At 36.5% G+C, this 27,725-nt stretch overlaps 1 protein-coding gene across 13 annotated transcripts in view; it reads right to left on the minus strand.

The window, feature by feature from the left end:
• The window catches only part of BRAF (B-Raf proto-oncogene, serine/threonine kinase), a 206,739-nt gene that overhangs the window by 81,656 nt on the left and 97,358 nt on the right, over positions 1–27,725 (minus strand). For 7 of the 13 annotated variants that reach the window (XM_054496819.2, XM_063667893.1, XM_054496827.2 and 4 more), the window contains 2 exons: positions 26,139–26,402; positions 141–244 (listed from right to left, as the gene is read on the minus strand). In XM_054496819.2, the coding sequence (XP_054352794.2) occupies positions 141–244; positions 26,139–26,402 (368 nt within the window). Of the gene's footprint in view, positions 1–131; positions 245–26,138; positions 26,403–27,725 lie in introns of all 13 variants that reach the window. The other 6 variants (XM_063667898.1, XM_063667894.1, XM_063667900.1 and 3 more) reach the window with 1 other exon arrangement.

The following is a 27,725-nucleotide window of genomic DNA, read 5'->3' on the forward strand; positions in this document are numbered from 1 at the left end:
CTAAATTAGTATTAATTTAATACTTTTTCCTAAAGTAGATTTTCAATTCCCTAGGTTTGGGTAAAGATCCTAAGAAAACTTCAAAGTTTAATGTGTGATTTTCTTTTTAAACAAAATTTCACGTCACATACAAACCATACCCATCCTGAATTCTGTAAACAGCACAGCACTCTGGGATTAGACCTCTCATCATCAGTGCTTTCTTTAGACTGTCTCGGACTGTAACTCCACACCTTGCAGGTACCTATGGTATCATAAATATATTGATAAGAGGTAAAGGGAGCAAATTACATTTTTTCATATTAAAAAAATTTAGTATTTCATCTTTAAAAAGTCAAATGGGTTACTAGGTCAGATACAACACCATTTCTACAGCTAACTTAATACTAAAGGGAAATTATAACCCAAATATTTGTTATTACTCACCAACTTAAATCAAAGCAAAGTTAATTTTCTATTTTATTAAAATTATGAAATACTTTAAACACATAAAAAGAAAAAGTAACAGTATCTGCTAAAATACACCCACAAACACAGTATATCCATCACTGAGAAATAATAGATGTCAATATTAAAGGCAAAATCAATTTTGATCCAATACTGTTCAAAGCTGAAAACTGTATAACCCTTCAATCACACTGACTGTCCTTAAGAGACATCTTACTGGCCCTAAACATACCGGGAAGAAAAAAACCTGTCTTAATGTGTATACTTGATATTTGTTGTTTGGTGCCCCTGTTTCCTCTGGGAATATTCCCTTCTCTAGAAATCCACATGGTACTAGAAAAGCTACCAAGGGTCACTACTTTTACGTCACTACAGATGACAGAAGCTGGCTAATCAGTTTCCCATATCCCTGGCAAGAGCAACTGGTCCAGGGCTATACATACGACCCAAACAGTACCTGAGTTCTTCCCTAAATTGACACATGGACACTGACAGAGAAAAGTCCTTGTTTCTACTGTAGTTCTGTAGATTTGTAGAAGATACAAATCTGGAGCCCTCAGTGGCCATATTCTCCACCACACTGAGAAAATCTGTTATAGAATGAAGCTAACATAGGAAGAAGCAAAGATTACATGGGAAGAGAGAGACAGAGAAGGGGGGAAAGGGGAAAAAAAGCAATCTTTCTGTATATTTAAAGTTATCCATATCTCTAGCCTTTTCCTTGCCTCATCCCCCACAGGCAAATCTGAATAACTTGGAACTGAAGGTGTAGACTACAGTGAGGCAGTGTGAGTACAACGGATACAGTTTTTATTGGGAGGAGGTATAAGAAGAAGGGGAAATGTTAGTTTGTAACAATAAGTTCCATTCATTTAAATTAAGGTGCTTAACAAACCAAAAGTTTCCAAAGAAATTGGGAATATTTATGCTAGAAGGGAAAAAATGGGGGTGAAGGTAAATATAAGACAGCTGAATTCAAATAATATATTGAAGGGGGAAGAGTCCAGAAAGCCTAATTAGGATCTATGACCAGAAATAACAGGACGCAGAGCATAGTGCAATATAACCATTAAAACTATCAAGGTTGGGTGCAGTGGCTAACACCTGTAATCCCAACACTTTGGGAGGCCAAGGTGGGTGGATCATTTGAGGTCAGGAGTTCGAGACCAGCTTGGCCAACATGGTGAAACCCCATCTCTACTAAAAAACACAAAAAGTAGCCGGGCATAGTGGCGGGCGCCTATAATCCCAGCTACTCAGGTGGCTGAGGCACGATAATCACTTGAACCCAGGAGGTAGAGGTTGCGGCGAGCCAAAATCGTACCACTGCATTCCAGCCTGGGTGACAGAGCGAGATACTGCCACAAACAAACAAACAAAAACCCTGAACTTTTACCTATCCAGCAAGGTAAAAGTTTGTCATGAGAGACTGGGCTCATCACTGGAAGTATTAAAGAGACTGGATTGTTACAGTTGATCCTCATTACTTGTGGAGTCTCTCTACTTGAAATCTCTCTACTTGCTAAAATTTATTTGTAACTCTAAAGTCAATACTCCCAGTGCTTTCATAGACATGCGCAAAGCAGTGAGATATTTGAGTCGCCTAATGCATGCACCTCTCCAACTGAGGTTGAACAGTGAAGCTTTCTCTTGCCTTCTTGTTTCAATTTTCATACTATAAACAAGTATCCTGGGCAGAGCCTATTTGGTGCCACTTTTTTCTCACTTTTGTGCTTTTTGTTGATGATTCTACTGTTTAAAATAATCCCTAAGCATAGTGCTCAAGTGCTGTTTAGGGCTGGTAAGCATAAAAAGGCTATAATGTCCCTGGCAGAGTAAGTACATGTGTTAGGCCAGCTTCCTTCAGGCATGAGTTATAGTAATGTCAGCCGTGAGTTCAATGTTAATGAATCAACGACATGTCTTTAAACAGAAACACACACAAAACAAGGTTACGTATTGACTGATTGATGAAAATGTGACTAGAGGCGGGTAGGAACCTAACTGTATTTTAAATTGGAGGGATTTGGGGTCTGATCAAGGAAAAAGATATGACCACGAGGTGGCAGTAGCATGCATAGCTTTATTGGGTGACATTGACAGATCTGCAGGCAGAGGATGTCCTTAAAGCATACTGTCCAGAGGCTAAGGCAGAGTGACCACTACCCAAACAGGACTGGCCAGAAGCTGAGGTAGAGTGGCTATCACCCAGAAGAGGAGGGCTAGGGGACTCTCAGAGGAGAGGGGAATAGGAGAGGGAGCTTATATGTCTAGCTGACAATGTTAGACAATCCAGCAGGGAGTCTATGTATCAAAGAGCTCCAAAGGGCAACAGCAGCTTGGAATCTTTATAGCCTTGGGGATTTGATCTTATTTATACCTAACAGATGTTGAGTACAAAGCAGTTTTGTGGGGACTGCAAAGTAGGCAGGCTCTCAGTGGCTAAAAATCTGCTTATCAGGATTATGTTTAAAACAATTAGATGTACAAAAAATTCAGTTTGGTGCAAGCACACTTTTAAGCCAATAGGTCTCAACCTGTTGTAATGGAAGAAACAACCCAGAGGCCAATATACAGAGGGTTTTTTTGGGCTCATCTAAATAATAATAATCTTTGTACTTCCCCTAGGAGCAAGGTTCAGTGTTCACTAATTGTTTGTAGTGAATTTATAGAACGTAACTACTACGAACAATGAGAACTGGTTGTAACCTTTCAGAAATAATAAACTGAAGTGAAAGCTCACTTTTCCTTGTGCCACTCATCTTCTGCCTATACTAATGCCAAAATTTCCTGACTGGTGACCGATCTTTAGCTTTAAACTCCATCCAATGTATCCTATCCTATGTTGCCACAGAAATCTTTCTAAAGAAGGCATTCTTTTTTTCTTTTTTATCTTTGTTTTTAATTTTTTACTTTTAAGAAGGTATTCTTAACTTCTGGGCATGCATGTGCATGCACACCTGTGTGTGTGTGTGTGTGTGTGAGGGTGGCAGGGGGAGAGAGAGAGAGACTTCTGAGAATCTAATGAAAGCCTCAAATGTGCTCTCTGAAACAAAATTTCATAGGGTTTGTGGAATCTGAAGACCATGCTGAGTTCACTAAACTCAGCATTTAACCCATTCTAAAATATAATTTTACATTTCACTAGTTTGCTTAAAATTTTCCCATTATTTGTAAGACAAAATTCCAATTCCATAATGTGTCATAAAAGGCCACCAATGACTTGGAGCTATCTATCCTTCAGCCTCTTCGGTAATTTCCCTCAGGCACTCCAGTAATGCACTTCAAATATGGCTATGCTCCCTCATGCTTCTCTACATATGCTGATCCTAAGTTGCATATATATTTCATCAACAGGCAAAAATTTGGTTTTCTGCTCTATTACCAAGGCAAGCCATCCATCAGTCCTTCTTAATTCCACTTTTGTAGGCTGAATTTTTATACTATTTGTTCTTTCATGATAGTACCTGTGCAACAGATGAAGAAATCAATGGAACAAAACAGAAAGACCAAAATAGACCCTAACACATAAAGGAAGTGCGAATAAGATAAAGGCAACATCTGAAATGGGGTAAAGATGAACTTTTAAATAATTGATGCTGGGACAACTGGAACTAATCTAGAAAAAAAAGTTCATCCATACTTCATATTGTATACCAGAATAAACTACCAATGGATCAAATATTTAAATGCTGGAAGGAAGAAAGGGAAGGAGAGTGAAACAAACCATAAAAGAACTAGAAGAAAGCATGGCACCTTCAAATCTTCAAATGAAAAAGGCTTTTATAACTCTGATGCAAAATCTACAAGTCATAAAGAAAAAAATATTAAATTCACCTACATAAAACTAAAAAAAAACTTTTGGATGGCAAAACAAACACATTAAAAGTGAAGTAAAAAGACAGTACAAATGGTGAAAAATATATTTGCAACTCATTTAGCAGATACGTTAGCTTCCTGATACACAAAGAGCTCCTGAAAAACTGAAATGAAGACCAACAACCCAAAAGAAAAAGGGAAAAAGATATGAGAGACAGGTCCCAGAAACAGAAGTAGAAATGGCCTTCAAACATATGAAAACATGTTCAGTCTCACTCAGAGGAAAGCAAACCCAAACTTGTGAAGTTATTTTCATTTATCAGATTGGCAAAAATCCAAAAGTTTGATAACATATTCTACTGGTATGAAGCTATAGGTAAACAGACATCTCATAATTAAGCAAGATCCATGAAGTGAAATTTGTAGCTATCAAAGTCACAAATGCAAATTTCTCTTTGACCTAGTCAAGCGTACTTCTGGGAATCTATCTCACAGATAATGCCTGCAATACATAAGAATAATGTATGTGCAACATTATTCACTACAGTACTGATTGTATATCAAAAGTCTAGAAAGAATCTGAATGCCCATAAACACATCACTGGTTAAATACACTATAGTAAATCTATACAATGGAATTGTAGTTGTATATATATAAAAAATTATGTATGGAAACAAAATTTCCAGAATGGCCTATATAAACATTAAAAACAAAATACAGAATGATATATACAGTATTATGTATCTTATGTATGAAGAGTGGTGAAATAAATGTATTTGTACTTACGTCTATATTTTAAAAACCATGAAAATCCATACAATCCATACAAATCCATAAAATCCAATTATGTATCTTATGTATGAAGAGTGGGGAAACAAATGTATTTGTACTTATGTCTGTATTTTAAAAACCGTGAAAATCCATACACGTGTGTACACGTATGCACACGCATGTGGACACATAAACACACACACACACACACACCCCTCCTTAAAAAAGAGTTACCTAAAAGGTGCAGAGAAAATTGGATGTATATTTAGGCCAGGGTGAAAACAAGATTTCTTTATGCAAATACCATATGAAAGTATAACCTGTGTAAAGGGAGGGAGGTTGTCTCCTATTTTAAGGCTAGGAAAACTAAAAAGAGGTGTTTTTGTAATAAACTAGGTTTATGCCTTTCCTCCAAATTCCAAAATTAAATATCTTTGATTAGCTCATCAGAGCAATAATTTTTCTCTTAAAAAAATAAAAAAGCATCCTATCTTAAAAAGAAGCCAGAGTCAATGGAATCATGTGAATATTTGCCAAGGAAACTTTAGACCAAAACAAAATGTATGAGTCCAAACTTTCACACGTCAATTTTTAAAGTGAACGGAAATTATCTTTTGTTAACGAGCTCACGATGATTCATATACTACTCTACTTTTATGTATGTTTAAAATTTTCCATAGTTGGCCGGACATGGTGGCTCATGCCTGTAATCCCAGCATTTTGGGAGGCCAAGGCAGGCAGATCACCTGAGGTCTGGAGTTCGAGACCAGCCTGGCCAACATGGTGAAACCCCATCTCTATTAAAAACACAAAAATTAGCCAGGCATGGTGGCAGGCTCCTGTCATCCTGGCTACTAGGGAGGCTGAGGCAGGAGAATCACTTGAACTTAGGAGACGGAGGTTGTAGTGAGCCAAGACTGTGCCACTGCACTCCAGCCTGGGTGACAGAGTGAGACTCCATCTCAAAAAAATAAATATATATATAAAATTTATATAATTTATACGTTATATATAATGTATATAATTTATATATATTATATAACATACATAATTTATATATGTTATATATAACATATATAATTTATATATAATCTATAACATATAATTTATATATAATCTATAACATATAATTTATATATAATCTATGTAACATATATAATTTATATATATATAATATATATAAAAGTTTCCATAGTAAAAAGTTTTTTTAAAAAATAGTTCTAAAATTTAGGTGGTCATCAAAATTGTTATATGTTTAATTCTTTGAGATAGTACATTAATTTGGTAGTTTGTTTTACAGTGCAGATGATTATATGCTTTAAGTCAACTTCATGATACAGTAACATCTTAAATAAACTGGCACAGAATATACATGCCAATATACAGATTTTGAACACAAACTTAAATTACATAGCTTTCTGATTTTATAATTTAACTTAATGCCAAGTTCTTTTTTGGGACTATTACATCAATTACATTTTTTTTTTTTTTTGAGACGGAGTCTCGCTCTGTCGCCCAGGCTGGAGTGCAATGGCGTGATGTCAGCTCACTGCAAGCTCCACCTCCCGGGCTCACGCCATTCTCCTGCCTCAGCCTTCTGAGTAGCTGGGACTACAGGCGTCTGCCACCATGCCTGGCTAATTTTTTTTTTTTTTTTTTTTTGTATTTTTAGTAGAGGCGGGGTTTCGCCTTGTTAGCCAGGATGGTCTCGATCTCCTGACCTCATGATCCGCCCACCTTAGCCTCCCAAAGTGCTGGGACTACAGGCGTGAGCCACCGTGCCTGGCCTTTTTTTTTTTTTTTTTTTTTTTGAGACAGGGTCTTGCTCTGCTACCCAGGCTTGTGCAATGGTGCGACCTAGAATCACCGCAAACTCCACTTCACAGGTTCAAGGGATTCTCATGCCTCAGCTTCCAGAGTAGCTGGGATTACAGGCATGTGCCAGCACACCCGGCTAATTTTTTTGTATTGTTAGTAAAGATGGGGTTTTACTATGTTCGTCAGGCTGGTCTTGAACTCGTTACCTCAAGTGACCCACCTGCCTCGGCCTCCCAAAGTGCTGGGATTACAGGTGTGAGCCACTGCAGCTGGCCTAATTACAATATTGTTTTATAGAAAAAAAAATGTTATGATCTGCTTATAACATGCTTTCATTAAAGTACAAAAAGGAGGATGTCTATACCACAAAAACTTCAGAAGGTAAAAGCAATTTTAGAATTAAGCGTGCCTCCTGGTCAGATTGAATTTAACTGGCCAAGAACCAGAAACCACAGGATTTATAAAGGTGACATCTTTTACTGCTAAATTGTTGTCCCAATCAAATCAAAATAAAAATGAAAGTTAATCAATTACCTTATTAGTATTCTAAGGGGAAAAAACTTACCAAGCAACAGAGAAGCACTTTCACTGTTGGCAAGGAATACGGTTTATTAGGCGCCAAGAATGTCCTGGATTCCATAGCTGTTTTATTGAAATTTAAACACAGTAATTTACGTACCAACCTGAGCTAATACTGCTTTCTATAGTATTCTACCTCATCAAGTTGCTATGAAGATTAAATGAGAGTAAGTGAAAGTGTTTTTACACACTGTACCAATATGTAAAAGGTATTATTATTATTCCTGTCTACACAGAAATTGAATGGATCACCCTCTTTTATCACTTGTAGATCTTAGTTTCTGCTGTGCTGTTGCCAAAAATAAAAGGGGAGGGAAGGTCTAGCATTTACTCTAGTGATGTCCCTTTACTTTCGACCTATTCCATTGAAACTATTTATTTGTACTGGTGAAAGTTAAAAGTTTCTGGTATTAGTTTTATTCCTAAACTGGCTAAAATAGAACATACCTTTTCCTTAATCTTTCCATTCCATAAACATTTCTTGCTTGATTATAGCATAACTAGGGCATGATTTTGAAGCATCAGTCAGTATTGCCCTATCTTTTCCCTTTGCCATTCCTGCACCTTGGATACCATCAGGATTAATGCCAATCAACAGATATTTGTTTACAAACCCCAGGGTATGGTAAACCCAAAGACTCATTCTTTCAAAAATACTGACAGTACATTTACTCAGTATTAGACACTACTCTACTCACTGAGTAAACCAAAATAGATATGCTCTTCTCACAGAACTAAAAACAACTCAAAGATGTTAAAATTAATTTAGTAGTTTTAGGTACCGTTTCAGACTTTTCATCAGACAACAGACCCACAGCTAGAATCATAATTAATGAAAAAAATCTGAAAGTCTTTCCTCTAAGACCTGGAACAAGAAAAGGATGCCCACTTTCACCACTGTTATTTGACACACTATTGGAAGTCCTAGCTAGAGCAACTGGATAAGAGAAAAAAAAAAAAAGGGTATCCAAATTGGAAAGAATAAGTCAAATTATCCTTGTTTGTGGATAATATGATCTTATATTTGGAAAAACCTAGACTCCACCAAAAAACAATTATAACTGACAAATTCAGTAAAGTTGCAGGATACAAAATTAACATAAAAAAGTCAGCAGCATTTCTACATGCCAACAGCAAACAATCTGAAACAAAAATCAAGAAAGTAACTCCATTTACAACAGCTACAAATAAAATACCTAGGAATAAACTTAAAAACAAAGAAGTGAAAGATTTCTACAATGAAAACTATAAAACACTGATGCAAGAAATTGGAGAGAACACATGAAAAAATGGAAAGACTGGCCACGTTCATGGACTGGAAGAATCAATATTGCTAAAATGTCCATACTACCCAAAGTAATCTACAGATTCAGTATAATCCCTATGAAAACACCAAAGACATTCCTCATAGAAATAGAAAAATAATCCTAAAATTTATATGGAACTACCAAAGGCCCAGAATAGCCAAAGCAAAAAGAACAAAACTGGAAGAATCACATTACCTCACTTCAAATTATACTACAAAGCTATAGTAACCAAAACAGCATGGTACTGGCATAAAAACAGACATATAGACCAATGGAACAGAATAGAGAACAATGAAATAATTCCATACATCTACAGTGAACTCATTTTTGACAAAGGTGCCAAGAACATACACTGGGGAAAGGACAGTCTCTTCAAATGATACTCCCTGTCCCAGGAATTCCACTTTCAGGTTTGTGACACCTTGTTATATGTGTACAAGGAGACAAGCACAAGAATGTTCTTATTACAGCACTGTTTGTCATAACAAAAAAATCCAAATATAACCTAAATGCTCATCAGTGGAGAAAAAGATAAACTGTGGTATATTAAGAAGCTAGAATACTTGATAATAGCATTGAATGAAATAGATGTGTATGTGTTAACATATAAATACATACACCTTGAAATCATAATTTTGAATAAAAAGGACAAGATGCTGACCATTACATACATACAGTATCATATCACCTTACAAATTAAAAAAAACCAAAAACATTGGCTTATGGCTACACATATATATAACAAAATATAAAAATATGATTGAAGGTATCTCACATTTATCATAGTGACTGTCTTTTTGGGGACAAGATGGGATGATGGGTGTTCAGTAGAGGAATGGGACTGGTAGTGGAACCTAAATTAGTACTTCTATGTATAATATGAAGCAAATATAACAAAAAATTAGTATTTGTTCATTGTAGGTGACTAAACACAGCTGTTTAATATATTGTCCTTTATATTTTTCCATATAGGTATTTTAATTTTTTTTTTTTTTTTTTTGAGATGGAGTCTTGCTCTGTCGCCCAGCCTGGAGTGCAGTGGCACGATATCGGCTCACTGCAACCTCTGCCTCCCAGGTTCAAGCAATTCTCCCGTCTCAGCCTCCCGAGTAGCCGGGATTACAGGTGTGCGCCACAATGCCTGGCTAATTTTTATATTTTTAATAGAAATAGGGTTTCACCATGTTGGCCAGGCTGGTCTCGAACTCCTGACCTCAGGTGATCCGCCTGCCTTGGCCTCCCAAGGTGCTAGGATTACAGGCATGAGCCAACATGCCAGCACTGGCCAAGTGTTTTAAATTTTCTAAAGAAAAAGTTAAAAAAATCTTATGAACAATATTTTCTAAATGCTAAACCAAAGTCACCAATTTTGAAATACCTAAAACAGGCAATTTTCTTTACAATACTATATACAACTTATAAGTATGGTTTTCATTTAGTAATGTAAAAGACCACATCCAGGGTCTATCACATTTCTTGATATTACAATCCTTTGACTTAGTCTACCTTATTTTGAAGATAGTTTATCTAGTCTACCTTATACTGAAGACAGCTTACCTATCTTACGCAGTCTACCTTACACTGAAGACAGCTTACCTAGGAATAAACTTAAAAACAAAGAAGATACTGAAGATAGGTAAGCTATCTTCAGTATTTCCCTTTTGTGTCCCTAGAGCATTCAGTTTTATTCTTGTTATCTCCACTTCTTTCTCCTGTTGTGTCATAGATCCTCGGAGAACTTGTACATTTTCCCATCTCTAGAGGAAATAATCTTGGCTACTTTCTCTTTTCTGTACGATTTCTATTATTAGAGCATTGTTCAAAAACCTTTGTAATTTTTCTTGTCTCAGGTCATTGGTATTTATCTATGAATTGCATGTAAAACTATTTATAAAAGCAAATCCTTTCTCCACAAAGATATATAAAAAGCAACAATCACACAAAAAGATGCTTCACATTATTAGTCATAAGGGAAATGCAAATAAAACCCAAAATGAGATACCATTTCATACCCATTAGGAAGGCTATAATAAAAAAGACAAATAATAAACAAGTTTGGCAGTGATGTGAAAAAAACAGAACCCTCATGCTCAAGGGAAAGTAAAATGGTGTAGCCATTTTGAAAAACATTCTGCCAGTCTCTTAAAAGGTTACTAGAGACATAAATGAAATCATATGTCCACACAAAACCTTGAACACGAATGTTCACAGCAGCATTGTTCATAACAGCTAAAAAGTAGGAACAACACAGATGTCCATCAGCTGATAAATATGTAAACAAAATGTGGTATATACAGCCAATGGAATATTATTGAGCCATAAGAAGGCATGAAGGACTGACACAGGGTACAATGTGGATGGACTTTGAAAACATTATGCTAAGTAAAAGTCAGTCAGTCACAAACACATATTGTATGATTTCATTTATTTGAAATGCCAGAGAATAGGCAAATCTATAGAGAGGGAGCAAATGGGTGGTTACATAGGGATGGGAGGAATGGGAAGTGACTGCTAATAGGTACAGTGTTTCTTTTTGGGATGAAAAAATATTTTTAAATGAATTACCACGGCCACAGAACTTTGTGAATATACAAAAATCATTTTATACTTTAAATGGGTAAATTGTATGGCTTTTGAATTATATCTCAATAAACTGTCAAATAAAATTTTTTTAAAGAAATTTTCTTTTGACTTATAAGCCTAAACAGGCTTAGAACACAAGCCAACTTTTGGGGTAATCAGGTGAGTCTAATATTTTTTGGTTAATTTTTTGTCATATAATACAAACAACTGTCATACAGACAAACAATACACACAGGACTCAAGTCAAATATACTTTAAATTTTATTAGATTGGTAATACTTTTAAAAATCTGTTGACATACCACGTTGGCCAGGATCTTGTGGGAAAAGGAAGTTTCATACACTTGTTGAGAATCAAAATCTTTTCTGATATTAAGTTATAGCAAAGTTTTCAGTGTGTATATTCTATGACCCCATAATTATTTCAAGGTATTTATCTTCCCCAATAAAAATATTCCCACAGTGTTTCAGGATATATGTATTTAAATATATACTGCAACATTACCTAATTATCCATGAAGAAAGAAATAGTTAAATGAGATATAACCACTCTAAACAATAATACATGAATAAATATATAATCACCCTGAACAATCATAAAAAACGGACACCTTGGCATTATGTGAAATAAGGATATCAAGTATAAAGTAAAAGGTCAGTCCCTTTTTCTTGTCCCAGGGAATATCCCCATCCCTCCAATAACCCCAATTAACAGATTTTTACAAATTATTCAAATATACCTCAGGGCCAGGTGCAGTGGTTCATGCCTGTAATTCCAGCACTATGGGAGGCCACAGAGGGAAGACTGCTTGAGCCCAAGAGTTTGAGACCAGCCTGGGCAACATAGCAAGGCCCTACCTCTACAAAAAAAGTTAAAAATTAGGCATGGCACACGCCTGTGGTCTCAGCTACTTGGAGGGTGAGATGGGAGGATCACCTGAGCCTGAGAAGTCAAGGCTGCAGTTAGCTGTGATTATACCACTGCATTCCATTCTGGGCAAGACTCAGTCTCAAAAAATAAAATTAAAAATAAAAATCTCAAGGGACATATACGCTTATTCTTTTTAGTTACTGCACATACTCCAGGATCTAGAAAGTCTTTTTTTCCTTTAAGGCAGGGACTCACTCAGTTGCTCAGGCTGGAGTGCAGCAGCACAATCATACCTTACTGAGGCCTCAAAATCCTGGATTCTTCCGCCTCAGTCTCCCAAGTAGCTGGGACTACAAACTCATGCTAGCACACCTGGCTAATTTTTTGTAGAGACAGGGTCTGGTTACATTGCCCAGGCTGGTCTTGAACTCCTGGGCTCAAGCAATCTTTCTGCCTTGGCCTCCCAAAGTGTTGGGATTACAGGCGCAAGCCACTACACCCAGTGTCTGAATTACATTTTTTTTTTAAGACAGAGTCTCGCTCTGTCACCCAGGCTGGAATGCAGTGGTGGGATCTCAGCTCATTGCAACCTCTGCCTCCCAGGTTCAAGCAATTCTCCTGCCTCAGCCCCAAGTAACTGGGATTACAGGTGCGCACCACCATGCCTGGCTAATTTTTTTTTGTATTTTTAGTAGAGATGAGGTTTCACCACGTTGGCCAGGCTGGTCTCGAACTCCTGACCTCAAGTGATCCTCCTGCCTCAACCTCCCAAAGTGCTGGCAAAAAACAACAGACGCTGGCAAAGCTGCAGAGAAAAGGGAAAGCTTATACACTGTTGGTGGGAATGTAAATTGGTTAGGCAGTGTGGAAAGCAATTTGGAAATTTCTCAAAGAACTTAAAATAGAACTACCATTCGACCCAGCAATCTCATTGCTTGGTATATATCCAAAAGAAAATGAATCATTCTACAAAAAAACCACATATTTAACACAGCACTATTCACAATAGCAAAGGCATGGAATCAACCTGGTTGCCCATCAATGGTGGTTTGCATAAAGAAAATGTATATACACCATGGAATACTACGCAGCCACAAAAATGAATGAAATCATGTCCTTTGCAGCAACCTGGATGCAGCTGGAAGCCATTATCCTAAGCAAATTAACACAGGAAGAGAAACCCAAATACTAAATGTTCTCATTTCTAAGTAGGAGCTAAACTTTGGGTACTCATGGACATAAAGACAGCAATAACAGAAACTGGAGGCTACTAGAGGGGGGAGGGCAAAGGTTGAAAAACTACTGGGTACTACGCTCAGTACTTGGATGATGGGATCATTTGTACATCAAACCTCAGCATCATGCAATATACCCAGATAACAAAGCTGCGCATGTACCTCCTGAATCTAAAATAAAAGTTGAAAAAAAATTTCTAATAATAATTCTTTCTCCCAAAGTCTATTTCATATATTTCCACAGTACTATCAGCTTTCTTAAAGGCTCTTAATTAAAAAAAACAAACAAACAGATTTATCTAGGTACAACTGACATACAATAAACTGCAATGATTTAGAGTACACAATTTGATATATTTTGAGATTACGTATATACCCATGCAACCATCATCACATTCAAGATAATGAACATACCCATCACTTTCTGAAAGGTTCCTTGTGCTCCTATGTAAACCTTCCATCCTGCCATAGTCCTGTGCCCAGGCAAATATGAATCTGTTGTCACTACAGAAGAGTTTGCATTTTCTAGAATTTTATGTAAATTGAATTTTAAAACGTGTAATCATTTTTTGTCTGACTTCTTTCACTCAGCATGATTATTTTGAGATTCATCTATGTTGTGTGCATTAGCAGTTCATTCCTTTCTACTGAGTAGTATTCCCTTTTATAGATATACCACAATTCAACCATTCACCTGTTTATGGACATTTGGGTTATTTCCAGTTTGGGGCTATGACAAAGCAACTAAGAACATTCATATACAAATCCTTCTATGAACATACGCTCCCTTTTCTCTTGGGTAAATACCGAGGAGTAGAAGGGCTGTGTGATACGCTAAGTGTACATCTGACTTTTTGTGGGGGTGGACAGGGTCTTGCTCTTTCACCCAGGCTGGAGTGCAATGGTGCACATAGCACAATGTAGCTTTTAACTCCTGGGCACAAGTGATCCTCCTGCTTCAGCCTCCCAGGTAGCTAGGACTACAGATGTACACCACCACGCCTGGCTAATTAAAAATTTTTTTTGTAGACATGGGGTCTCACTATGTTGCCCTGGCTGGTATGGAACTCCTGGTCTCAAGTGATTCTCTCGCCTTGACTTCCCAAAGCACTGGGATTACAGGTGTGAGTCACCGTGTCCAGCCTAACGTTTTATATAACTACCATACTATTATTTCACAAAATTATGGTAAAATATACCTAACATAAAGCTTAACATTTCAACCATTTTTAAGTGTACAATTCAGTAGTGTTAAGTACATTCACAATGTTGTGCAACCAATCTCCAGAACTCTTTTCATCCTGCAAAACTAAAACTCTATAACCATTAAACAACTCCCCAGCACCCCTTCCCCCAGCCCCTGGGCAAACACCATTCTACTCTGTGTCTCTGTGAGTCTGAACACTCTAGGTACTTCAATAAGTAGAATCATACAGTATTTGTCATTTTATGACTGGCTCATTTCACTTAACATAATGTCCTTGAGATTTACTCATGTTGTAGTATGTGTTAGAATGTCCTGTTTTAAGGCTGAATAATATTCCAATGTATATACATACCATATTTTGTTCATCCACTCCTCCATCAACAGAAATCTGGGTTGCTTCTGCCTTCGGCTACTATAGTGAATAATGCTGCTATGAACATGAGTGTACAAATATCTCTTTGAGATCCTGCTTTCAATTATTTTGGGTATATACACAGAAGGAGAATTGCTGGATTATATGGTAATTCTATTTTTAGTTTTTTGAGGAACCTCTATACTGTTTTCCACAGCAGTTGCTCCATTTTACATTTCCACCAACAGTGCACCAGGGGTCCAATTTCTCCACACCCTTGCCAACTCTTGTTATCTTCTTTTTTGTCTGATAGCCGACATCCTAATGGGTGTGAGGTGGTATCTCACTGTGGTTTTGATTTGCATGTTCCTAATAATTAGCAATGTTGGGCATCTTTTCATATGCTGGTGGCCATCTGGATATCTTCACTAAAGAAATGTCTGTTCAAGTCCTCTGCCCATTTTTTAACAAGGTTGTATGCTATTATAAGAGTTATTTATATTCTGGATATTAACCCCTTATCAGATACATGATTTGCAAATATTTTTCCCATTCCAGGTTGGCTTTTCACTCTGTTGATTATATCCTTTGATGATCAGAAGTTTTAAATTCTGATAATAGTACAATTTTTCCATTTTTTCTTGTGTTGCCTGGGCTTTTGGCATCACGGCCAAGAAATAATTGACAAATCCAAAGTTATGATGCTTTTCTCCTATGTTTTCTTGTAGTAAAAGTTTTATGGCTTTAACTGTTATGTTCAAGTCTTTGATCCATTTTGGGTTATTCTTTGTACATGGTATAAGGGAAGGGTGCCACTTCATTCTTTTTTGCATGTGGATATTCAGTTGCCAACAGCATTTGCTGAAGAGATTCTCTTTACTTCATGGAGTGGTCCTGGTACCCCTGTCAAAGATCATTTGACCATAAATGTGAAGATTTAGTTCAGGACTCTCATCTGTCTGCATGCCAGTACCACTCAGTTTTGATTACTCTAACTTTGTAGTAAGTTTTGAGATCAGGAAGCATGATGCTCCCAACTTTGTACTTTTTTGAGACTGTTTTAGCTATACGGGATTCCTTGAGATACTGTATGAATTTTAGGACGGACTTTCTATTTCTGGAAAAAAAAAAAAAAAAAAAGCCCGTTGGGATTTTGAAAAGGTTTCATTAAATAAAACTGCCAAATTTTATTCCAAAGTGGTTGTACCAATTAAACACTCCTATCAGCAGTGAAAGGAAATTCTAGTTCTTTCACATCCCCACTAATACTTGGTATGGCCACTCTAATTTCAGCCATTCTAGGAGGCACGTAAGGGTATCATGTGCCTATTTAATTTGCATTTTCCTAATGACTAATGTTGAGTGTCTTCTCATGTGTTTATTACCATCCATATATCTCTTTGATGAAACTGTTCAAATCCTTTGTCCATTTTTAATTGGGTTGTTTTTTCTTTTTTTTTTTTTTTTGAGATGGAGTCTCACTCTGTCGCCCAGGCTGGAGTGCAGTGGCACAATCTCGGCTCACTTAAACCTCTGCCTCCCGAGTTCAAGCAATTTTCTGCCTCAGCCTCCCGAGTAGCTGGGGTAACAGGCGCCTGCCACCACGCCCAGCTAATTTTTGCATTTTTAGTAGAGACGGGGTTTCACCATCTTGGCCAGGCTGGTCTTGAACTCCCGACCTCATGATCCACCTGCCTCAGCCTCCCAAAGTGCTGGGATTACAGGCATGAGCCTCCGCGCCTGGCCGTTTGTTTTCTTATTATTGAGTTTTCAGAGTTCTTTATATATTCTACATGTCCTTGATCAGATATATGGCTTACAAAGACTATCAATCTGTGGTTTTTCTTTTTATATTCTCTTAATACTGTCTTTTGAAGAGCAGAAGTTTTACATTTTGATTAATCCAATAAATTAATAGGTTCATTATAGACTGTGCTTCTGGTGTCATATTTAAGAAATCTTTGCCAAACCCCAGGTCACAAAAATTTTCTGTCGTGTTTTCTTCTGCAAATTTTAGGTTTAATTTTTACTTTTCATTCCTTCTGTGTTCAATTTCCTTTATACGGTAAACCTTCTTGGACAATTCCTTCAAGCAGAACCTATGACAAGTAAACTTCTCTGGAAAGGACTTTATGGTGCATTTGCTCAAGCCAACCTAATTAAATTTATAGCTTAGCTTAGCTGAGAGATTTACAGGTACCTCTCAGTACTTTGAGTATATTATTCTATTGTCTTCTGATTTCTACAACTGCCATAAAAAAATTTCCTAGTCTAATTATAATTATTTTCTATATAATTTTTTTCCCTGAGTGCTTTTAAAACAATATTCTTTGGTTTTATTATGTCTATACTGGATTCAAATTGTTTGTCCAACTCAGAGATTGTGCTCCCCAAATCGTTAGATTTATGTCATTTGTAAATGTTAGCCCTAATTTATTTGAATTTTTCTCTACTCATTTATTTCTATTTTTACCTTTTGGAACTCCTTTGAGGCATATAATGCTCATTCCATTTTTCATACTGCTTAACCTCTCTATTTTCTATAACTCTCTTTTGTTACTTTCCAGAGTTCACTAATTCATTCTTTGGCTGGGTTTAATCTAGCTTTACCTTATTCACTGAGTTTTTAAAATAAATATTTCAATTTCTATATGACATTTAAACACTTCCTATGTAATTTGCTGTAACTAACTTGACATACTGAAATTTTACTTAAAGTGTTATCTTGCTACATCCTCAAATGAGTATCAGTATGTTCACTCTTTTTTCCTAGAGATAACTGTTTCTTTTGAACTTTCTACATTTCTTTTTTTCTATGTTGTTTCAATTTTTCCAACTCTTATTATAAAAAATTTCAGACAGAAAATCTGAACAAATGGTACAATTAACATCAAAATTCTTTCTTAGAGTCTAAGATTATCTTTTCATATTTGCTTTTTCTCTTTCTCTGCATGTTGATTTCCATCACACCATTTGAAGTTAAGTTTCAAAGTAACTGACAGAGATAGAAATGAAATAGTGGTTAGTTTTAGTGAATTGGAAGGGGCACAGGAGAACCCTCTAAAGCATCAGGAAATGTTCTACATCTTAATCTACATGGTAGTTACACATGTAAAAACTCTGAGCGATACACTTCAGATTTGTACCCTCTACTGTGTATAAGTTCCATCTCAAAAAAGCGTGGGTTTGAGGGGGAAGTTGCAGTCATCCTAACACTTTACTCCTAAATACTTATGCATGTAATTCCTAAGAACAAGGACATTCTCCTATATAATTACATTACCATCCTCACATTTAAGAACATTAACAATAATTCCATAACAATATCTAGTATTCAATCAATGTTAAAAATTTCCCAAGTCCCAAGAATGATTCTTCCCCCCTCAGGATTACACACTGCATTTGGTTGTTATGTGCACTTGGTCTTGTACAGTGTGGAATAATCCCCAACCTTTTCATTGTCCATGACATTAACTTATCAAGGAGTCCAGGCCTATTGTCTTACAGGAAGTCAACATTCTGAACTGTCTAATTGTTTCCTCATGATGCTTACCTTTTTCCTCTATCCCCTGTGTTTCTTATAAAATAGAAGGTCCTAATCCAAGCAAGAATACTTCATAGATGATGAGGTTTAAATCAAGACTACCTAAAAGTTCTACTTGGTTCTTTCTTAGGAGTCTAACCCTGCTGTTTTTAAGTCTGCTAACTCACTGATTGTAGACTGTTTCCTTGCATGTCTTACAACTTGAGATCTTGAGATAGTCAGTAAAGCATTATTTCTGTTAATTCTGTGAGACCTAGACAGGCCGAGGGAGGGTTTCCATTGCTTCTGTGCAGTACCTGAGTGCTATTGCCACTCCAAGACCAGTCATTATGTCCACTTCATGGCTTGAGGGTTCCTGGACAATGCAGGCAGTATAAATTTGAATCCCACACAATGATGAGAATACATCCATAGTTAAAAAGTCACAGGGGAAACTTTATTTAGAGTACTGTCAAAGACAGTCAAGTTTATTGTTATCTTTATGTATTCTGGTAATAGATTTCACCCTTTCACTGAAGGTAATGTCCTTCAAAGGGTCAGCTTTATGTGAGAATCTGGGTTCCAACTACCTTTGTGACACAGGCTGAAGGCCCAGTGTTGTACCCCCACACACTGATACTCACAACCTTTGTTCCAGAGTGACAAACTGGCCCACCTGAGGCCACTACAGCAGAGGTCAGCAAACTTCTTCCATAAAGAACCAGAGGTTCTGTAGATTACACCGTGATGTACAACTGCTCAACACCGCTGCTAAAGCATGAAACCAGCCACAGACAACATATAAACAGATTAGCATTGCTGTGTTCCAGTAACATTTTACTGATGGACACTGACATTTTATTTTATTTATTTATTTTTTTTTGAGATGGAGTTTCGCTGTTGTTGCCCAGGCTGGAGTGCAATGGCGCAATCTCGGCTCACTGCAACCTCCACCTCCCAGGTTCAAGCGATTATCCTGCCTCAGCCTCCCAAGTAGCTGGGTTACAGGCATGCGGCACCACACCCGGCCAATTTTGTATTTATAGTAGAGATGTGGGTTTCACCATGTTGGCCAGGCTGGTCTAGAACTCCTGACCTCAGGTGATCCACTCCTCTCAGCCTCCTGTGCTGGGATTACAGGCATGAGCCACCGTACCTGGCCAAAATTTGTATTTCGTGTGATTTTCATAGATTATGAAATACTATTATTCCTTTAACTTTTTTCAAGCATTTAAAAATGTAAAATCCATTCTTAGTTTGTAGGCCATACAAAAATAGATAGTGGGTTAGATTCGTTGAAGGTTATAGTTCAGCGATACCTTCACATATCAGCTCCTATACTTTTCTGGTTTTTTCAACTCCCTATTTGTTTTCACCCTCTATAGGTTTTTCTATTGAGCTCAGCTATACATTTAAATAAACACATTTTATTCAGCATTTCTAGTTGAGAGAGATATTTCTAGACCTACTAGAATACTGCAATGTGGTATATATAAAGAATAAGTAAGTAATATCAGAGTTTCCTACAGCTTTCCTTTTCTCAATTATAATACTTCTCAGAAAAACCTTCAAGTACAAGTCTTTTCACAGGCTGCATTGTACTACACGGTGTGGCTGTACCATGATTTATACAACCATTTCTCTACTGATGACATTCTATATTTTTTTTCTCGTTATGATTTAACAAATATCCTTGTATAAATATTGGTGCTTTTATGTGCTAAATTCCCAATAGTTGGAGTACTGGCTTGGAAGATATAGTTCTTGTAAATTTTGACAGATATTATCAAAGTGCTTTCCAATAAGCTGTGATACTTCACATTTCTATCCTTAACTAAGGGAGCAGTTTTCTTACTACACCCCTGCCAATAATAATTTATATTTTGCCAGACAGATGAAATGATCTCATAGTTTTAATGTGTACACTCACAATTGACTGCATCTGAACAGTGTTCACATGCTTTACTATTCATTTGGATTTAATCTTATATGAACTGCCTATTTATATCTTTTCCCTATTTTTCTACTGAGTTTTGTCTTTTTCTTGCCAATTTTGAAGTGTTCTTTGTATATACAGAAGACTATTTACTTCTTGCTATCTGGGCACCAATGCTGTTTCCAAATTTATAGACTATTGATTTTGTTAAGGTTTTTTTTTTTTTTGTGGGGGGGCATACATAATTTCAAAATTGTATTTAATCAATCTATCTCCTACAGCTTTTGAGCTAATTAAGTTTTGATTAAGATAGTGACCTCAACTCCTAGATTTTACATGCAGCCTACTAGATTTTTCTTGAAAGATTTACTTTTTTTTTTTTTTGGTATTTAATCTCTTGATTCTGATAGAATTTACTTTTGTAAGCAGTCTAAGATGTGGGCCCAATTTTATTTTCTTCTACATATGCCAGCACCAAAAATTAAATAATTCACTTTCTTCTTACTGATTGAACCATTTTTTTCATATTACATTTTCTGAAATTCTGGGATCTATTTCTAGATACTTATTATATTCTACTGAAATAATTTTCAGTCTATTTCTAGATACTTATTATATTCTACCGAAATAATTTTCAGTCCCTAGATACCCAAAGAGTCTTACTTTTAATATTAGCTTGGCTATTAACTTCCATCAGATCTTTAATGGCCGTGATCCACTGCCTTCTAGCCCTCAGTTTGCCAATGAGAAAACAATGCAATTTTCATTCTCCTGTAGATTACCAGTTTATCTTTCTGAAAAGGTTCTCTTTCAACTTTCGAATTATACAGCAAGTATCCAGGTCAATCTCTGTTTTTGTTTTCCTGTTGACAGTCAGTTGCCCCTATCTATCTGAAGGCTGGTTTTTGTTCAACACAGGAAAATTTTCTTGTATTATGTCTGTGAATACATCTTCCCTCTATTTTTGTTTGCTTCTTTATTAAACAGAAGTTGGAACTGTTGCTCTCTCCATGTCTCTTACCTTTTCTCTCATATTTGCCCCCTTTATCTCATATCTTAAAAGGTATGTCTTTAGCTTTACTTTCCAAAATACTTATTAATTCTAGCTATCCTAATATTTGGCCTTTCTGTTTAACAAAGGTCAACAATCATACTTTCAATTTTCACAAACTCTGTGGTCCTCTGAATGACTCAATTTTTATATCAAACTGATTTGGCTTCAAGAATGAAGTACATCCTGAGCTATAATATTTTTACATCTTCTCGTTGCCTTATTTCTTTTCTTGAGTTTTCTCTGTTGCTGTTGGTGTTCTAGTCATATTTATAAATAAAAATTAGGTTGATTTGGTGTGGACTTACTCCTGTACAGTTGTATAGGTCCAATAAATGGCAAGTGGTTTATTATGTTGACAAACTCTGATATTGTGGTTTATAATAATATATACTTTGGTCTTCAACCCTTTGGCCTTCAACCCCAGTTCTAGGCACAGAGCTCCTAAAACTCTTGTAATTTCCTGAGTGATCAGGGTGCCAGGTGCATCTTTTGTTCTCATTATTTGTCTTTGACCTTGGTTCCTGACACAGAGCTCTGATTCCCTTGAAATTTCCTAGGTGATAGGAGCATCTTTTGTTCTAACGAGGTGACTTTTGGTGGGTTCCTGAATGGAAGGTGGTCAAAAGAAAGACCAAGCCATAATGTGAACTTTCAGCCCCATCCACCAACCTCTGAGAAGTGGGGAGGTCCTGGAGATTGGCCTAATAAATATCACACCTATATGATGAAGCTTCCATAAAAATCACTGAAATGCAATGTTCCTAGAGCTTCCAGGGTGCTGAACATCTGGAGGTAGTGGAAGGTGATGCTCCTAAAGAGAGCACAAAAGCTCTGCATCCCTTCCCACATACCTTTCTCTATGCATTTCTTCCATCTGGCTGTTCGTCTTTTACCTCTTGTAACATCCTTTATAGCAAACCAGTAAATGTAAGTGTTTCTTGAAGTTCTGTGAGCTATTCTAGCAAATGATTAAAGATTAGAAGATGTGGGGATCCTTGATTTATAGCCAGCTGGTCAGAAGTGTAAGTCACAACCTGGAACTTGGGACTAGCATCTCAAGAGGGGACAGTCTTGTGGGACTGAGCTCTTAACCTGTGGGGTCTACGCTATCCCTGGGTAGATAGTGTCAGAATTGAGTTAAATTGAAGGCAACTTAACAACAATTGCAGACAATTGGGTAGAGACACTCAGTTGATTATCTACAGAGAACTGGAGATTGCTTGGTGGGGGAAAAACATCCCCACACATCTAGTCACAAAAATTTGTTGTGTTGACAGTATAGTAGGAGAAAGCAGTTTGTTTTCCAAACAGATTACTAATGGGTACAGAGGTGAGAATAAGTCTGGTATATTCCAGATGGAAGAAGAGTATTATTTTACTCCTGGGTAGATTAACCTTTACTTTTTACCCCACTGGATTTCTCTGAGGTTCAGGGACATCTGATGTTCAGTTCCACCATTTAAACACACACAGCAGTCACACAGAACTCTCCAGGCAGAAATTTTGTTTAGAAAACGACTTTTAGAGCTTTTTCATGGAATAAATGCTATAAATTATTTGTTCCATATATACAGAAGAGGAACTAACAGGATCCCCTTGTTGTACAACTCCAGTAGGCAACATTCACATCTCTATGGACATGTGCAATGTAAGGCCATACTGGGAACTCAGGACTCAGCAACCCATTAACAGATGTCTCAAAATATCAGGCCATGACCTTTAAAAAAATTTTTTTGAATTCAGAATTTCAATGTTTTTAGTTGAGTCTGGTTTGTTTTGGTTCTCCACAGGACTCACAACTAACACACACCTTCAAAATATTCATATTTACATCACCAGCTCGATTTATGAAGACACATGACTTTGTCTTCCTGCCAGAGCAAGACCTTAGACTAATTACTCTGACGACTACCCAAGAGGTAAATCTACTTCTTTGTAATCTGCTGACTACGCTATCTGCTTCACCAGGATTTTGCTAAGAATGGCTCCCTTCATGTAAGAATCTAGCTCCTAGTATTTTGTTTGGTTTTCTATTTTGGCTTATTTACGTAACCATTCATATATTTTCCATCTTCCAGGAATTCTTAAAAATTTCTAGTTCTCTGACAGAATCCTATCCTGTTTTATTATTCTTTTTACATATCTTTACTATCATTTCAATGAAATTTTTGGAGAGGAACAAAGATATAAAGGCAAGTGTTTAGTGTGCTATCTTGGACTACAAATCTAAGTCCACTTTAAGAAAACATAATTTCATTCTTGGTACTTGATTTCATTTGCTGCTAGTAGGTTCTATTGCCCTTTGTTCCTGAGTGTTCAGGACAAACAGAAACATGTATTTTGATGGAGGAGCTGTCATTCACTACCACAAGCAATTTTACTTAGAATGTGAATTATCCTGGCTGAGAAGATATATGTAAAGTCCTTAGCACAGAACTTGGAACACAGGATGGCAAATGCTCAAATAGTAACTATTAATGTTAATAAGAATTGAGGGAAGAAAAGGAGAGGAAAAGAGGTAGTTAAGAAAAGGGTTAACAGATTCAGATAAAAGAGAGAATGGCAAAATAATGTTCTTGAAAGAGTTTAATACCACAAACCCATTTATTGATGATTCATAAGGCCTTTTAAGTTCATGATATACAGTTTTTCTGAGTATTGAATATGAATTGTTAAACTGGGAGTATGATGGACAAGAACAAGTTACTTATTTAATCTAAGCCTAGCCAGAATAATTAAGGTAAGCCTGGTCAGTTGCCTGATAGTTATTCATTTATGATCATTTTACATCTTTGAAGAGTCTCAGTTGTTTTTATTTCTTTTTAAAAGGGAAATTATAAGCTTTAGTGATACTTGTAAATTTCTCTTGGCCTCTCTCATAAATATGAGGAGGCTAGTTAAACTTTTTTTTTTTTGAGATGGAGTCTCGCTCTGTCACCCAGGCTGGAGTGCAGTGGCGCAATCTCGGCTCACTGCAAGCTCCGCCTCCCGGGTTCACAGCACTATCCTGCCTGAGCCTCCAAATTAGCTGGGACTACAGGCACCTGCCACCATGCCCGGCTAATTTTTTTGTATTTTTAGTAGAGCCAAGGTTTCACCGTGTGTTAGCCAGGATTGTCTCGATCTCCTGACCTCCTGACCTCGTGATCTGCCCGCCTCAGCCTTCCAAAGTGCTGGGATTACAGGTGTGAGCCACTGCGCCCGGCCGGAGGCTAGTTAAACTTAATCATTAGGTTGAGAAATGTGAAAGGCTCCAACAACCCCAATTTTACATTTGTATATAGAAACTCACAAAATTACTAAGTTTGGTGGAACCTGGAAGGAACAATACCGTGATGAAGAGAAGGGAAACGCCTGGGACTGAAGAACACATTTCCTACTTTCTGCTCATGAATACAGATAATAAAGAATTAATTTAAGATCTACTGGGGATGGGATGTTTGCCACAGTTTTGTTAGGCTGCTTCGAAGATTATCTATTCACAGATAATTCATATGTTGATATTCCCCTTTTAAGTGGGGCATCCCTGGAAACATATGCTTAGTAATTCCCCATCTTAATGTGGGAAAAATAATTTTAATTTCATTCTACCCAACAGAATAAAGAGAAAGGGTAGGAGAACTGGATTTGTTTTACAAATTGATTTGTAATTCTGTACAATGAAAAATTAGAGTCCATTTTTTACAACCAACTTTTGTCTGTACACGGAAAAAGGGCAGAAAAAGTATGACTTTTTATTTTATTACTTTTTATTCCCTGACAATAAATGATGCCTTTAGAAAGCCATATTTCCTAAGATAAAAACTTACAGGCTGGTAACTCGTAACTCCATTAGTTTTCTAAACTCATATGCAGGAATTCTTAACTTCTGAGAGTAAAATGCCTCTATAATAACATTGTTTTCTTAAGTCAGAAAGGAATTTTTGGAACATTAAACAATGATCAATTGCACTTTTGATTTCTGTTGTCAGAGAAAAAAAATGAAAAATTTTGACTTCAGTTGTATTTGGAATTTTTATTGTCAAAAGTAACCACAGACATTTAAAAAGTAGTGATGTATACAGACGGGTTACTTATTAAGTCTACTAACAATATTCGTTGCACTTAAGGATTATAGACCACCCACAATAATTTCACAGATTTCTCTTTAAATGATTCAAATGTTACTTACAGGGTACGCTGTTCCTAAGGTAATACTAATATTCAACAACCAAAAATTAAGTAGATGAAGGGAAACATATCAATCACACTGAACGTTCAACATCTGATAATATAACTCAGAAAGGAGATTTCTCAAGGGTGAAGAATGAATCTTACCTGACACACATTAGATAATGAACAAGCTCAAGTCTTAAAATCTTGATTTATTTTAAACTAGTGCTTAGACATGACTGTGGTTCAAGTTTGGCAGACAGGTTTAAATGTCAAATCCAACACTAGAGACAATACCATTTATTTCAGTTAAGGAATATAGACTTTGCCACCAAATAATTATATATTTTTCATTCCTGCATGACATGGATGCCTCTATTTGCATGATCTCTGAGTATGAAGTAATAATATATTAATTTTCAACAACTGATCTGTCTGAAAAATACAAAGAAACAGCAAAATGGTGATATTAAAACTGACTCACCACTGTCCTCTGTTTGTTGGGCAGGAAGACTCTAACGATAGGTTTTTGTGGTGACTTGGGGTTGCTCCGTGCCACATCTGTGGGATTTTGAAAAACTGAAAGAGATGAAGGTAGCACTGAAAGGCTAGAAGAGGAAGAAGATGTAACGGTATCCATTGATGCAGAGCTAGAAACAGAAAAATCAGTTCCGTTCCCCAGAGATTCCAATAACTGTTGTTCTCTTTGTTGGAGTGCATCTAGCTTGCTGGTGTATTCTTCATAGGCCTATAAAATAAAGCATACTTACATTCAATCCGGACTTTGTCCTGACATTAACAAAAGAGAATATAAAATTTTAGCCTTTGATTATAATCTTTTCACCAGTTGATAGGGTTTTAAGTTTCAAATTACAAAATAAGTGCCAGAAATACTATAAATGAATACTTTCACCTTTAAATTGATAAATTCTTTGTTATTAGACACTACACTATATTACACCTGATAAATCTGACCTATACATATGTGATATCTAGACGGTCCATGAATAATAAAAAAGCACAGTATTTCCAATTTTCTGGTCCACTTATATTTACCTTCCAAATCATGTCTAACATAAGATAAAACACTGTATCAAGGATAAGTGTTCCTCCCATTAAAAGAATTATTTTGTCCCGGAAAAGTTGTAGGCATATGAATTCCATTCGTTCTCTCTCTCTCTCAACAGAAAAAGAAGTTGAAAATGACATGAGGTATTGAAGATTTGTCCAAAAAAACCCCAAAATTTAGGACACAGTACCAGATCTCACTGTTAGCACCAAAACTTCCTTAATAGGGTTTAGAAGATGTGTAATTGCCACATTCTTTCTGAAATAGTTATCAGTTAAAATACTTTATTCTTCTCAGTATGGCTGTTTGATGACTTCTTTCCCCACCAAATGCTGCTTAGAGATTGGAACTTGCATGCAAAGCCGTAAGCCTTGTGGGAAAAAAAAACAAACAAACAAACAAAAAAAAACAAACAGAATTGTATTTGAAAATGTGGCTTATACCCTACAGCCAAGAAATTCTGGGGCTACTATCCATCAGAGTATCTTCCTAGAAGTTTCATTTGATGAAGGCTATGAAGTCAAGCAACCATACAAGATATCAAATTTTAAAAGAACAGAATGACATTGAACGAATCGGAATATACAAGTCCATAGTTCTTTTAGGCACTGGTAATCCCCTCACTCACACCGTGCTCTACTATTTCTACCTACCATCTCAAATAGATGCAACACTACAAACATTCATGAAAGAGAGAAGCAAAGATTTTAAAATGGCCTTTCCCGTCTCTCAAGGAGTTTACTGTTGGGCAGTGGAGTAGGATAGGTGTATTTTTATTTGTGTAACTGCTGTACATGAGAAATAAACAATATTCTTGACGCAAAGTAATAATGAGGAAGGAGGACAGCCTTGAAAGGCTGGCATTTAGATGGACGAAGAAAGTAGGGAGGAAGGAGTCCTGTATATGGGAAAAATTCTGTAACAAAGAGTGTTTTTTCTGTAACAAAGGCGAGAAAGTTTAAGACACAGGAAAAACTATAGATTGGTATAGCTCAATGTCAT

This window comes from Pongo pygmaeus, chromosome 6, assembly GCF_028885625.2.
Source record: "Pongo pygmaeus isolate AG05252 chromosome 6, NHGRI_mPonPyg2-v2.0_pri, whole genome shotgun sequence".
Classification (NCBI taxonomy): domain Eukaryota; kingdom Metazoa; phylum Chordata; class Mammalia; order Primates; family Hominidae; genus Pongo; species Pongo pygmaeus.